This window comes from Leptopilina boulardi, unplaced genomic scaffold (genome assembly GCF_019393585.1).
Source record: "Leptopilina boulardi isolate dan_hultmark-lab unplaced genomic scaffold, ZJU_Lbou_2.1 LbouV2_248, whole genome shotgun sequence".
Taxonomy (NCBI): Eukaryota; Metazoa; Arthropoda; class Insecta; order Hymenoptera; family Figitidae; genus Leptopilina; species Leptopilina boulardi.
Genome location: NW_026137805.1, coordinates 3,135,782 through 3,149,606, shown reverse-complemented (window position 1 = coordinate 3,149,606; position 13,825 = coordinate 3,135,782). Strand labels below are relative to the sequence as shown.

General features: G+C 30.0%; 3 protein-coding genes across 7 annotated transcripts; 2 read left to right on the top strand and 1 right to left on the bottom strand.

Annotated features, from left to right (window-relative positions):
- The first annotated feature begins 95 nt into the window (after positions 1 to 95).
- LOC127280618 (transcription factor IIIA-like) lies at positions 96 to 2,760 on the top strand. 2 transcript variants are annotated; one of them, XM_051303749.1, is made up of 5 exons: positions 96 to 248; positions 519 to 1,247; positions 1,510 to 1,613; positions 1,681 to 2,027; positions 2,150 to 2,760. In XM_051303749.1, exons 2-5 carry the CDS (start codon positions 600 to 602, stop codon positions 2,566 to 2,568), a joined length of 1,518 nt encoding a protein of 505 aa, XP_051159706.1. In that variant the 5' UTR covers positions 96 to 248; positions 519 to 599; the 3' UTR covers positions 2,569 to 2,760. The 2 variants fall into 2 exon arrangements, with proteins under 2 accessions (XP_051159706.1, XP_051159705.1); XM_051303748.1 differs by having other exon boundaries at positions 97 to 252.
- A 104-nt stretch (positions 2,761 to 2,864) lies between these two features.
- LOC127280600 (E3 ubiquitin-protein ligase RNF123-like) lies at positions 2,865 to 9,428 on the top strand. 4 transcript variants are annotated; one of them, XM_051303704.1, is made up of 13 exons: positions 2,865 to 3,164; positions 3,777 to 3,911; positions 4,036 to 4,358; positions 4,559 to 5,048; positions 5,223 to 5,713; positions 5,815 to 5,951; positions 6,196 to 6,317; positions 6,387 to 6,911; positions 6,998 to 7,602; positions 7,747 to 8,054; positions 8,165 to 8,330; positions 8,633 to 8,773; positions 8,887 to 9,428. In XM_051303704.1, exons 2-13 carry the CDS (start codon positions 3,805 to 3,807, stop codon positions 9,189 to 9,191), a joined length of 3,720 nt encoding a protein of 1,239 aa, XP_051159661.1. In that variant the 5' UTR covers positions 2,865 to 3,164; positions 3,777 to 3,804; the 3' UTR covers positions 9,192 to 9,428. The 4 variants fall into 4 exon arrangements, with proteins under 4 accessions (XP_051159661.1, XP_051159660.1, XP_051159659.1 ...); XM_051303703.1 differs by having other exon boundaries at positions 2,866 to 3,164; positions 3,801 to 3,911; positions 6,184 to 6,317; XM_051303702.1 differs by having other exon boundaries at positions 2,866 to 3,164; positions 3,789 to 3,911; positions 6,184 to 6,317.
- On the bottom strand, positions 9,415 to 12,311 carry LOC127280623 (putative sodium-coupled neutral amino acid transporter 7). The gene is made up of 4 exons (XM_051303757.1): positions 12,174 to 12,311; positions 11,750 to 12,110; positions 11,348 to 11,597; positions 9,415 to 10,483 (listed from the first exon to the last, which is right to left on the bottom strand). Exons 1-4 carry the CDS (start codon positions 12,277 to 12,279, stop codon positions 9,818 to 9,820), a joined length of 1,383 nt encoding a protein of 460 aa, XP_051159714.1. The 5' UTR covers positions 12,280 to 12,311; the 3' UTR covers positions 9,415 to 9,817.
- Positions 12,312 to 13,825: the final 1,514 nt, after the last annotated feature.

Here is a 13,825-nt window from a genome sequence, read left to right as displayed (position 1 = left end):
TTTGTTGCGCATGCGTTCTTGTTAGTTGTTTTTCTATTTTCCAACCTATGCATGCAATTATTTTTGATTCACAACACTACTTCGTGTTCACAACAATGATAAGAATTTATTAAAATTTATAAGACAAATAAAAATATATAAAATATATATTTTCGATTAATTATTAACTAATATATGTATTTCAAAGAAAAGTGTTTCATTAAAGTATTTATTTCACTATAAAACATTGTTATATGAATGGATCTGGTGCAAGTATAAATATTACCAAATTATTCATCTTTTCATTATATTTTAAACTTCTTCCTCATTATGTACTTATATGAAATAGATTTTAATTTATTTGTTACTTAATTGCGGAGAAATATATGAAAATTTCGAATTTATCAATTTTGAGGTTATGTTGGTTTATTATTTGCAACAGTACATTTATATTTATTTTATTTTTCATTTATTCAAGAATATGAAAATAAAAATTGACTTAAAAATACCAATTTCATAAGAAATAAAATTCTTTTCAGAGATTAAATGCTCGATAAAATTTTTTTTACAACCTCTGTAAAAAAAATACACCAGGATATTTGTGATTAAAAAAAGAAACAATGTCCAAAATTTCAAGTGTCAATTTAGTGGAGAATGCAAATGACAATAATTCTCTTCTCAAGATGACGAAATTTGAAATTGAATTTGTCAATGTTAAAACTCTTCAGCACAATAATTATTGTGTCAAAGATGAAAGAATTAAATTTAAAAGTGAATTTATAGAAAAGGATAATTATGTAGGGGACATTTCTTGTTGTCCTGATGAGATTGAAAAGAATCTTGAAACTTTGTTAGTGAATGTGATTAATGAAAAAGATAATTTGCCAGCAAATGAACGTGAAATTGAATTTATAAATGTAAAAAATATTAATCGTGATCACATTCATTTGGAGGATGAACACAAATCTAAAGTTGCTGAAAAGAAAAAAGATGCTGATTCTAATTCTGAGATTGCTAATAATTCTATACTTGTGAAGGAAGAAAATATCGATGATGAAAATAAATCTGATGAAATTATAGAAATAGACACTGTTAAAAAAGAAATTAATAAAGTCTTTTTTGAAGAACACATAGAACCAAAAAGAATTAATAAGAAAATTCGACGAACCAATAAGGAAAAAAAATTTCGTTGCACATATCCTGGATGTAAAATTAAATTTGTTAAACCTTCTAAACTTAAAAGACACATTTGTATGCACACTGGAGAAGTATGTTGAATTTTTTTTTACAATTATTTTTCGCAAACTCTGACGAATTTAATGATTTATTACTAAATTTACGTTAAATATAAAACAAACATTTTTAATAAAATAAAATCTTAATAGATTTTAAATTATTCAAAAAAAATATTTAGAGAATTAGTTATTAATATTTTCAGAGAATTTTGCTAAAAATAATTAATTAAAATGTTTTTTAATGCAATTTTATGTTATATAAATTTATTCAAATTTAAATATAATTTTTTTCTAGAGACCATTTGCGTGCAACTTTAATGATTGTGATAAAGCTTATACAAATAATTCATATTTAATTAGACACAAACTGACTCATGGTGATATGAAAGAAAAATTTCTGTAAGTACTTAAAACTTGGACTTTATTTATTAATTAATTAAATAAATTTTGTTTTGTTTTGTTTTAGATGCTCGTATTGCAAAACAGCGTTTTCATCGCCGCAAAGTTTAAAACGACATTGTTCAAGTGTTCACGAGGATCCCCTGAAATTGCATCATTTTAAGCGAAAATGTACTGAATGTCACTTTACGTGTCTAACGCGAAAAATATTAAGCAAACACATGATGGAATCACACAAACGAAATTTGTATCAATGCAGTTTTTGTCCAAAATCATTTACCGAACCATCGTCATTACATCGTCATCTCAAATCGAATATGCATAAAACATTTACATGCAAAATTTGCTTTCAATCCTTTGATAAACATGTGGAATTTCGAGAACACAAAAAGGAGCACATTGTCGTCTACAAAGGTATGATGTTGCAAATTTTTTGTTTTTTACGAAAAAAAATGTTTACAAAAATTTCTTTTCTTTATTTTTGTTTTTTTAATTATTTTTCTTTTTATACTTATTATTTTATTTCTTTTCCACAGAGTTCACGTGCGGCATTTGTGGGTTAAAATTTAATCACAAGGGTAATTTGCGTCTTCATTTACAAGGACACGAAAGTTCAAATATTTTTGTCTGCTCATACGATGGTTGTAACCGTGTTTATTGTTTTCAACGTAATTTAGATACGCACATTCTCTCTTATCATTTGGGCAAAAAATGGGAATGTCATTTGTGTCCAATGAAATTGTCGTCGAAACAAAAATTAAATGGACACATTGAAAAAATTCACTTGAATCCTGTACCGCGAAAGCCACAGCCAACAAAGGAAAATCGTAAACGACGACGTGATATTGGAATACCGAGAAAAAGTGCAATATCACAAATTTGCGGTATATTATTGCCGCCGGAAACGGAGAAAATAATTATCTATCGTCACGATATTAAATGCGAACAACCGTAGAAACTTTTTTCTTTTTTTTCATTTTCAGAATTGTTTGAAATCTTTAAATTCAACATTTTTGTCCAAGTTTTATGGTTTTTTCGTAATCTCGAAATTGTAGATAAATAAAACAATATATTGTATATATTTATATATGTATATATAATTTAAGTAAATTATCAAATTGTATAAAATAAATTGTATTTCGAAAAACCTGCCAACATTCATTTTTTTCTGATAAATATATTTAGGCTTACAGGCAAAATTTCTGCTATTGAGCGGTGTTTGAAACACTATAATATTTGAATTTACCACCATTACTTCAACAGCTCAAATCGTTCCATTGTATTTGACAGAAATCAGCTGTTCCATCGTTTAGAATACATAAATTTTGGTGTATTTTACAATAGACTAATTATATTGATTTATACAACAATTTCAACAAATTATCTTCGCAATATTTATACAAACATGATTCTCACTAATATTAGAAATTACAAAAAGGAAGCCATTATCTCATTTTCGTCCCTAACCTAAAATTCAACAATAAAATATGTAATGCATCAAATTTCAAAAGAATTATAGACTATAGTAAAATATTTTCCAGTATATAAAAAGTGAGTAAATATTACATAAAATTATTTGATTTATCGCTAAAATTCGACTTTTATTTTCCCAACATATTTATCTTAATTTTTTTCTGTTGTTTCTATTTAACTTTATTTTTTGTTTATAGTAGTCATATTTTTTTGATTAGATAAAACTATGATATAAAATGTAAAATTATTAATATTAAGGGATCATTGCATGTTCAAATTATTGTTCCTTTATAACAAATAAAATTGCTAATTTTAAAAAAGCTGAGTGTTATAATGAGGATTTCGCAAAACTTAGTAAGCTTAAAAAGTATAAGAAAATAAATACACAATAAATAAACCTTATTTTTATATTTACAAAAAAGTCTTGGAATCATTAATGTTTTTCATTAGAATTGTTTTATTTTGACAAAATAACGTATTTCGTTTATGTTGCGACGAATGATGAAAATTTGAATTCCAAGTCTTCTCTGTAAATATAGAAAAATAAGAAAATATTTAAGTGAGTACTGGTAATTTGCGTAACATAAAAATTACCAGTGAAGCGAAGGTAATTTAATAGTTATTTTTACAATACGGGTATTTATGGATATTTTAGTCTTGAAATGAATTTTTTCAATTTTATAACTGCAGCTGTAATTTTAGTATATAATCAAGAAACATGAAACCCGAGGAAATTCTTGAAAATATTTTTGGAAAAGATTGTTTGGACTTTTCGGAGACATTGAGTACAACTAAATTAAAGGATAGCAATGCAACATTATCCAGGTTTAATTTTTGTCAATATTTTATTTGAAAAAGAAGTTATTGAAAATTTTATATCAATTATTATTATTGTTTATTACTTATTATGAACCGTTAATAAAAATGATATTTGTTTTTTTCTGTCAAGGTCCGTTCAAAGTGTAAATTTGATGGAACAGTACATAAAGTCAACTTTGTCGAAGAAAAAAGTGTTGGAAAATTCGAAAGATACACGCATAGGTCGATTGGGTCCAGATATTGTAAAATTTGAAGTTTCTAGTGCACCAGGACTTTATCATTTGTCACCCGATCGTCTTAGTGTCAATTCTCAGGGAACATTTAGTACAATTCGAGCCAATGTGGCCGTTTTTAAGGGAAAATGGATTTATGAATTGCAACTCGGGACAAAAGGCATTATGCAAGTTGGTTGGGGAACTTCCAAAAGTAAATTCAATCAAGTCGCTGGAGTTGGTAAAATTTTTCTCTTACTTAGTTTCTTTCAACAATAAATTCTTTTCTGATATTTCAATTTTTTCATTAATTCATAGAAATTTCTTTTTTTATACATATACATATGTATTATATATATTAAATAAATTTTTTTATTTTATAAGTATTATAAAATATATATTGTACACTGAATAAATTCAAGTTAAAGAATCCGATTTTAGGTGACGATCCATGTTCGTACGCATACGACGGGAATCGAATTAAAAAATGGAATGTTGCACCGGAAAAATATGGAGAGCCATGGTTGTCGGGTGATATAATTGGTTGTGCTCTCGACATGAGTATAGGGACAATTGATTTCTATAGAAATGGACGAGCATTAGGTCGTGCCTTTGAAAATGTCACAATGGGTTCTGGTTGTGCGTATTTTCCAACAGTTAGTTTGGCATTGAGCGAAAATTTAACGGCAAATTTTGGCGCTACACCTCTTCATTATCCTGTCGACGGTTATGAGACACTTGAAGCATTACCGCGCGAGCAACTCGATAAAGCGACTCTGCTCTATAAATGGTTTGCAAATCTTATCGAGCAAATTCGTCAAATGAAGGAGTCGCCGGGTAAATATTTCACTGGCGACAATGCAATGAGTGTTCGCGCTTTTCTCGTTTGTCTCGCTAGATTGATTCTAAAACATCTCGGACCACTTCTCAAGTAGGGAAAAAGAATTGAAAATAAATTTTTCTTTTTCTTTTCTTTGTTGATTTAAATTATATTATTTTGAAAATGTCCTTTGTTTATATCGGTTTATTTTTATTTATTATTTAATATTAATTCCAGTTTTTTAAAATTAAAATTACTGTTATTAATAACGATTTTTTTTTCTAGGGAACCATACGTGACAGTTGCACTTTTCGTCCCATTCGTGAGGCGACTTTGTGGAATCAAAAAGGAATCGGCATTAAATTTAGTAAAAAAGAAAGAAAGTGGCGAGTGTGAATTGATGATTTGTCTCGATTTATTGTGGACATTCTTGGAATCGCAGGAAATTCAAGCATGTCTCGAAAGTACAGTAATATATTTGTTGTCTGAATTTCGTCATGTTTCATTACTTTTGGAATATCCGGATCAATGTAAAAGTCTCGCATTATTGACTTGCTTTTGTCGACACGCAAGAACACGTCGACATTTATTGCAAAATGTTCTCTTTGATCGCGTTCGTTTCGCGAATTTTGTTCATGTGAAGCCTCTCGATGAAATTGGCTTGGCCGAAGTTGTCAGCGAGACTTGGTGGGAAACCGAACCAATTGATCCACATGTTGAGGAAAATAACGAACGATATCAGCGGGCCTGCGAATTAATCGAGTCCTCAGTTTCCGGTAACAAGTTTTTATACTTTTTTATGCCAATTATAAATATTCCAGTTATAAAATGAAAAAAAATATTTTAAAAATTATACTTTCCCAATTTTTTCTCATAGAAGTGGAAGCGTTGCAAGTGGAATTGCTAGTCACGCTTTTGGACAATAGCGATGGAACAGAAAAATTACCAACGTCGCGAACGATTTTTCTGCGGAAATTTCGAAGTTTTGTGCACGAAAATTTGATCTCAATTCGGGTACGTTTTAAATCTTGGATCAAAATTTTAAACATCAATTCTGAAAAATTATTTCCAAATAAAAAAAGAAAAAAACATTTAAAAACAACCTTTCAATACTTGGCGGCGTGGTAAAATGTTTTCTGATTTTGTGGCATTCTCTTGTTCGATTTATACTATTAATAGGTACCTAAATATTTTTAGTTTTTAATTAAAAACAAAAAATAAATCAAGTTGTTAATGTTTCTTTTAGGGCGTTTTTCAGACGATTCCAGCACTGAAAACTCCATTGCCAATTACTCTTTGTTGCTTTCATCGACTACTGGTCGCTTTTCGTATTCTCTGGGACGCGGAAGTTGGCACAAATCCCGTCTGCATTCCCTGCAGGTTTTTACAAATTTGCATTTATTTCTATTTAAAAATATTGTCTAATTATCGTCAACTTTAATTTTTTAGAACATTTTACGATGGATCGGTGAATTACAGTGGAATCGATCGACTCGGTGGTGTAATATCGCACTTGAATAAAACTTATCGAAACGAATTGGTGCATCTATTGGGTCCGGAACATGAGATTGTCCTGGGCCTTGAACAAAGTCAAGAAACAACGTCAACTTTTGTGGGAACATCAAATCGAATTGCCGATATGCCTGTAATAATTCCAGCAGTCGCACGGATCTTTAATATGGGTAATAGCGTAGTTCCTTTGTGGGAAAGACTCGGCTATTTTCCCTACAGTCGCGAGGATAGATCACCGATGCGCCTTGGTCCCGCAAATCCTGCACTATCGCTACTCGAATTACTCGATGGAATTGTGCTATTTTTTCATGTTGCCGCGAAAAAGCAAATCGCAAAAGTCGCCAGTCTTCGTGACAGTATGGACGAGTACATCAAGGCAATGGGAGAAATAAAGTCACGATTGAAAATTGTCGAAAAGAAAGCCGATCCTGAATCGGAAACCGTTCGCGAACAGCTGCTCAGGTATTTTATTTTGAAAAAATTTTAAATAAATGAAAAAAGTAAAATTATAAATTGAGAATGTTTTTTGAAATAATTCTTATTTCCAGGACAATGGAGATTTTTGACACGAAACTCGCAGAACAAGCGCGACACATGGCATGGGTACGAGCTGCGGTTTACACCAAAGAGAAACAATTGCAATTATCCTGGCTCTTGAAGTCAATTCTCTTGACATTGAGAACAGCAAGCGAGGAGGGTGATATGTTCAGTTTTGTGCCGGATTTCTATCTCGAGGCATTGGCCGATTTAAGTCTTGGACTTCGATCGCACGTTCATCCAACTGTGCCAATTGAAAAAATTCCCCAGTATCGGGAAATATTACGCGATGTGGCGCAGTTTTTGTGTGATCATTTTCTTGATTCCCGAATTGTTCAGGCAAATGCAAAGGACACATTGGTATTGACACTGGCATCATTTGTCTCTAAACCCTTAACTCTAAACGCAATGGAAAGTGTCGCCGAGGAATCAAAAATGAATGTTGTCGCAAGTTTATTGCGTCCCTATGAGAATCGTGCCTGGGCGCAATCTAACTGGATTTTGGTTCGTTTCTGGCAGGGAAATGGTTTTGCATTTCGGTACAAAGTCAGTCCTCACATGGAGCACAAGGTTGGACCGAAAATTTTTCCTCAGGAGTCGATCTCGCAATCGATCAGTAAGAATAATAAAATTATGGTCACACTTTAATCTCGCGCTTTGATGAAAGTTCGTAAATTACTCTTCTTTGCTGCTTAGAGTTTTTCTTTTTTCTTGCATTTCCTCTTAATTCTATTACCTCTATAAATTTTTTAAATTTCAGAGCCTTGCCCGTCTTCTTTGTTTCAAAAGCATGTACGAGATGCTTTGCTCAATAATTCACAGAGATCGATGCAATTCATTAATTCACTGTTAAATCAATTGAATTGGGCTTTTTCGGAATTTATTGGTATGATACAAGAAATTCACAATGCATCATTACGACCCGATACCGTTTTCATTGAGTCACGACAATTAAAAGTGGGTGCCACTTGTTTTGAATTAGCAATTTCGTTGCTCAGAGTTTTGGAAATGTTCGCCACTATCGCCAAAATTGTTTTCACCGATAATTTATTGGCTCGACTTTGTCAGGTTAGGAAATTCTCTTTAACTTTTGCATAAAGAAGGAAAATTTAATATAATTATACACAATCATAAAAAAATAAATTATTAACTTTCAAAAGTATTTTTTTAAATTTCAGCTATTGTGCAACATTTTGAACAGAGTGAGTTCACAGACAAGCAGCTTTCAACATGTGGTGTTAATGGCAATTCCCGATCTGGATAAGGTCGATCATTTTCCAATATTGGCGGTTGTAATAGGCATTTTATTGGCTCTCCTGGAGGAAGAAATAAATGACGTTTCCAGTGCGTATTAATCCAATCTTTTAATTTTTTTACACTATTATTTTTTGTAATAAAAGAAAGAAAAACAAATTACAAAGATTAACATCAGTTAAAAGGAACATCAATATATGTAAGAGTTAACATACATTATACATAATCAGTTTCTTTCTGTATTTTATACTTTTTTTGTTGTAAGTTATTTTGAAAATTATATTTTTCTTTTATTGTGCGTTTAATTCTGTTATTATTTTATTGTTTTTACTTTTTCTCATTTAAAAGTAATTTTGACAAGAATTAAATGTAAATTTTTTTTTAATTTACAGAAAATGGAGAAATGTCCAGAATTACAAAAACTTTACTGTTGGAACCGAGTTTTCAAATGAGCTCTCTCAGTTACGTTCTAGGCGAGTCAAAAACTAAGAACCAAAAATCGAAAAACGTCAAGCCTTTTTCATTCGCCGACTGTAAGTGTTTCGCTTTAATTAAACAGTTAGGTTAAATTTTTTTTCTTGCATCATTTGGGTCCTAAAAACATACAGGATGGTAAAAAAATAAAAAATTCCCACCATGTTTTCAGATAAAAATGACGTGACCGAAGAGGAAATCACGCGGGTGCGATTAATGATCGACTATTTGGATCGAGTGAATCGAAATTTGCCAGAGACAAAATTGACGAGTGACGATGAAAATACCTGTACAATTTGTTATGCATTTCCAATTGCCGCGATATTCAAGCCGTGCAATCATCAATCGTGTCGTGCTTGCATCGATCACCATCTATTGAATAGTAGAGAATGTTTTTTCTGTAAGACAAATATCGAAAAAGTCATTGATCTCGAACATATTATTATTCATGATTTCACTCAAAATTCAATCTCGTGATCTCAACGAAATTCTCAATCAATATCGAAGTCTATTTTTTTTAGACCCTGGTGTAAATAATAATGAGAAGGTAATGTTCTATAAACCAAAGAGAGAGAAGGAGAGAGAGAAATTGTATCACAAGTACTTACGAGTCGAATTAATTGGAAATTTGAAACCAAAGCTTACACCTTAAAGAATGTAGAGAAAAAAAGAATATTTAAAGTATTAAAAATATACAACGAAAGTTATGAGATATTTTATTTGCTCAATTTTATTTTAAACAGAAAAGCCTTCTCTGTTACACAAAATAAGTATGTATTTAATTTTTTGTTTTGCAATATAAACGGACTTAGAAAAATAAAAAATTTCCTTTCGCATAAAATAGTACATAATATACATAATTTGGAAAAAGTAACAAAAAAATAGATTAGGCTGCGTTATTAATTTTCACATTTTTGTCGATTCTTTAATAGACAGATTTTAAAAATCTAATCACTATCTGGCATCAGATTTTGAAAATACAATTTGGCGAATCTAATATCGTAAACGTGGTCATAAATATCAATAAAAATATTAGTAAAACCAAAAAGTACTATATATATTAAAATTCAAAAATATTATAATAGGAATCTAACACGACGATTTTAAACGCATAAACTTTTGCCTAATGAGATTCTGAGACTGGAAACGAGAGTTTTCTTAAGAGAAGATTGCCTCATCATAAGATCCTGGAGCGCTTCAACAAAAACAATTCCACAGACAAATGCACCGAGTGCCGTAATTATGACAGAAAGAAAAATCATTACACGATTTTTGTTCATAAAAAGTTGTGGATCACGCTTCAATGTACTTTGGAGGAGGCAAATTCCAGGGAAAAGGAAAATAAATGCCGCTGACAATGAACCAAGTAAATTAATAACTGGCGTAATGTCAGGCACTAAAATTGCAATGACCAAAGTCAAAAAGAACCAAACTAGAGTCAAAATAATTCGTGACACGACATGTGTATCAATGTCCCAGCCCAATAGTCCCATAAATGCGTCTCGTCCACAATACAATACAATTGGATATGTCGTGAAATTTTTTACAGCAACGGCAATTATTGCTATCGTTAGTGTTGCACTTTTATCGGTGTAACCTTGTAAAATATCGCTAGGCACATTTCCGGCGCCGAAAGTCATGTATCCAAAAGTTCCAACAATTGAATAAGCGAAGAAACAAATAATCATACTAATTATTGCACACCAGCTAAATTTGCTTAATTGTCTTTCTTTCATGCAGGCATACGTTGGTATTGCCGTCATGTGACTCTGAAATTTGAAAAATTCCATTTATTATTATTTATAAATATGGCTCAAAATACTGATTTCATATTAAAAAAATTTCATCGATATTTGCGACATATGTGGAGGGCGAGTTTTTACGGGAAAATTGTGTTTCTTGGGTATAGACTAAAAATATAAACTGGTGAATATTTTGAAAATTTTTTAAAACGATAATTAAAAGGTAGAAATTTAGTTAGCAAATTCAACACTTGAAGGGCTTGAGGAGTCAATTTAAATTTAATACTTATAAATTGACATTATTTTTCCTCATAAATAATGATTCTATTCAAATAATTATTTTTGTTTTATATTTACAAAAATTTTAATTTCCCACCAGATGCGCAGCATATTAATTTGTCTGCTGCGTAACACACGAGTCAAATTTATAACTAATTTTAGCATTGCTTCTCTTGGAAAATAGTAAATAGTATTAATTTTTTGCGATATTTTCTGTTTATATAACCTAAATATTACAAATGTGAAAAAACTATTTTTTTAAACTCACTAACAGTTGTAAAATGCAATTTGACATTCGGTATCGGTATTAAACTTGACTACCAACCTGTCTTTAGCGTCAGTTGTTGGTCTTTTTCAATGGTCGTGTGACAATACGAATACTTTTTTGGACCCTATATTTTTATCTCAATTCAGAAGTAATTTCAAGATTAACATAAATAACTTGCTTCCAAAAATAGATGAAATGCATTATAAATCATTGTAAATAATGAACGGAAAAATTATATACATATATATATATATATATATGTGTGTGTGTGTTAATTGAAACTATATTTCATTGCTTATTCTTTGTGTAATTTTTTAAGGTTTTATGAATAAGCCATTTTTTACCTGATAAGCGAAGCAGATTATTGGAACAATTTGAAGCGGTTCCGTCAGAGTTCCTGGCCAAATATGAATTGTTTTTTTCGAGAATTTATTGTCAATAAAACATTCATAAATAACCATCCAAACGACATAGATAATTGTCAAACATCCAATGGAACTCGCATAGCTTAAAACGTCCAAACGTTTAAAAAACGAAAGTGGCAAAATAAACACGAGAGCCGTGACACTCGTTATAAATGGTCTCGATAAATACCTAAAATTATTAATTAAAATATAATAAAATTTATATTTAGAATTCTAATATGTAATGAATTAGTAAATTGACAATTAGAAAGTAATTTTTAAAAAAAATTCAAAGTTTTTACAAAAAAAATTTTGAATCATATTTTTTTAGATTTTTTTTACCAATTGTGACAATAGTCCATTCCGTAGAAAGTGGCGAAAACTCGATCGAATTGATCACCGATAATTATGAGAAATGTCAAACAGCATCCAAAACTGTAAATTGCCACACAAACGCCACAGATAATTAATGATTTTGGTCCACAAAGTCCGGCAAATGTATTTTGCATTGTACACGTGTCTGTGATGTCGCTACAATTTGCGAGGACAACTAAGGCCGATGTGATAAAAATTAAGAAAAATAATTGTACAATTATTGCAGTAGCAATTCCACCAGATTTGTCGAAAGCCTCAGGAAAATTTAGGAGACCAGCACCTAAAGTTGCATTAACGATGAGAAAAATCGTTCCAAGCGAACCGGTACCTAAAAAATAATTTTTTTTATTCATTACGTTTTTTATAATTTATTTACAAGAAAAATTAATACCATTTCGATTTAAATTATTGTTCCTTGTAGCGGAAGAAAATTCATCGGAATCATTGATAATTGGCCGATTAATTAAATCCTGGTTATCGTTGTTTAGGGAATTCATTTTCTTTCTTTTTTCTTTCAAAACAAATTTTAAATGTGTCTCATATAAAATCGAAGATTCTTTAATTTCCGTCAATTTCAAATGTGATAACTATGTATGAGTCAATAATAATGAACAAAGCAAGTAACTCGAGCATTATTATCGTGTGTAGCCTGAAATAATGAAACCCAGAAAACAGATATATATAATAAAACACGTGGTTCATAGGTCAAGCGCGCCATATATTTGTTGTAGCTTTGTGTGGTGAGCAAAATATTTCGCTTCTATATTGCATATATTTTTTGTTTTTAATCTCGTATGAAAATTTAATACATTAGTTTTTTTTATTTCGAGACCTACTAATATTTTTTGACAATTCGAAATTAAAATTGTTTCAGGGCAGAAAGACAGTTAATTATTTTAGATTTTTTGTCAAAAAATAAATCAATAATAATTTGTACCTACAATATTGCTTGATTTCTCATAAAATATTATACTTGCCAACAATTTTTGAATTTTCGACACTATTTCATATGTTTTGTCATTTTTTATGACTTTATTATTGTTATAATTTCATACATCTTTATAGTATAGTATTTTATAATTTACAGTAAAACCCCGTTTATCCGAGGTGGTGTCCCAGTAGGGAATTCTGCATTATCCGAGTCTATTCCTCGTCATCCGAGTTATTTTTAATTTTAGTTTTTTATAAATATGAGTTTATTTTTAATAAATTCAAATTGTTTAAATTATTATGGAATATTTACAATATTATTTTCCTGTTTGTATTAAATAATAATAATGTTAAATTGTAATAAATATTTAACAATTCGGATTATCCGAGTTTTCGCCTTATCCGAGAGGTAGGTCCGGTCCACATTAGCTCGGAAAACCGGAGTCCTACTGTATCTATTATCCATTATTTATTTTATTTTTAATTATTCATTATAAAGTATTATTTTATTTGTTCACCTGCGACATCGCCTGTAACGTTCTCGCAATTTTTCGCAAAAAAATGAAACATTTTTTTTAAGTAGAAATTTTGGGCTCTGAAAAGATTCTGAACTTGGAGTTTTTTATGAATTCGATTATTTTGTTACAAAGTTATTACAAATTTTAAAAAAATTTTATGATTCGCTGTCAAATTTTCAATAAAAAATGTCATTTTTTTTCTTCTCATTCAATATAATTAAAATTAACTGCAAATGTTGCTAGGGGAGAGCGGGGCAAAGACGCTAATGTAACGTTTATTTTTAAATATTTTCGTTATTACACCATCAATTTACGTGATTTTTTTTCTAATTAATTTCAAACTAATTAACAACAAATTTTAATAATAATTCTTTAATTTATTATAAGCATGATTATTTAATTTAATTATTTTCAAGAAGATGCAAAAAAAACGGCTTTGCCCCTTATGGCGGGGCAGCGACGTTTTTGCTTATATTTTTAAAAGGAAGAAAATTGTAGCCGTTAAAACTGTACGAACTTGCAGTAAATGGCCGAATATCTTTGAAACATAAGTATTTAGTACATTTTTAAAAGAATTTTAGTAATTAAAAAAAAA

Bases quoted from the DNA above. Each gene is read 5' to 3' on its own strand.
- LOC127280600 (XM_051303703.1), top strand. From the start codon at position 3,805: ATGAAACCCGAGGAAATTCTTGAAAATATTTTTGGAAAAGATTGTTTG. The intron at 4,359-4,558 runs GTAAAATTTTTC...ATCCGATTTTAG, and splicing joins CAATCAAGTCGCTGGAGTTG to GTGACGATCCATGTTCGTAC. The intron at 8,774-8,886 runs GTAAGTGTTTCG...CCATGTTTTCAG, and splicing joins GCCTTTTTCATTCGCCGACT to ATAAAAATGACGTGACCGAA.
- LOC127280618 (XM_051303749.1), top strand. From the start codon at position 600: ATGTCCAAAATTTCAAGTGTCAATTTAGTGGAGAATGCAAATGACAAT. The intron at 1,614-1,680 runs GTAAGTACTTAA...GTTTTGTTTTAG, and splicing joins GATATGAAAGAAAAATTTCT to ATGCTCGTATTGCAAAACAG. The intron at 2,028-2,149 runs GTATGATGTTGC...TCTTTTCCACAG, and splicing joins GCACATTGTCGTCTACAAAG to AGTTCACGTGCGGCATTTGT.
- LOC127280623 (XM_051303757.1), bottom strand. From the start codon at position 12,279: ATGAATTCCCTAAACAACGATAACCAGGATTTAATTAATCGGCCAATT. The intron at 12,111-12,173 runs GTATTAATTTTT...ATTATTTTTTAG, and splicing joins CAATAATTTAAATCGAAATG to GTACCGGTTCGCTTGGAACG. The intron at 11,598-11,749 runs GTAAAAAAAATC...TAATAATTTTAG, and splicing joins ATGGACTATTGTCACAATTG to GTATTTATCGAGACCATTTA.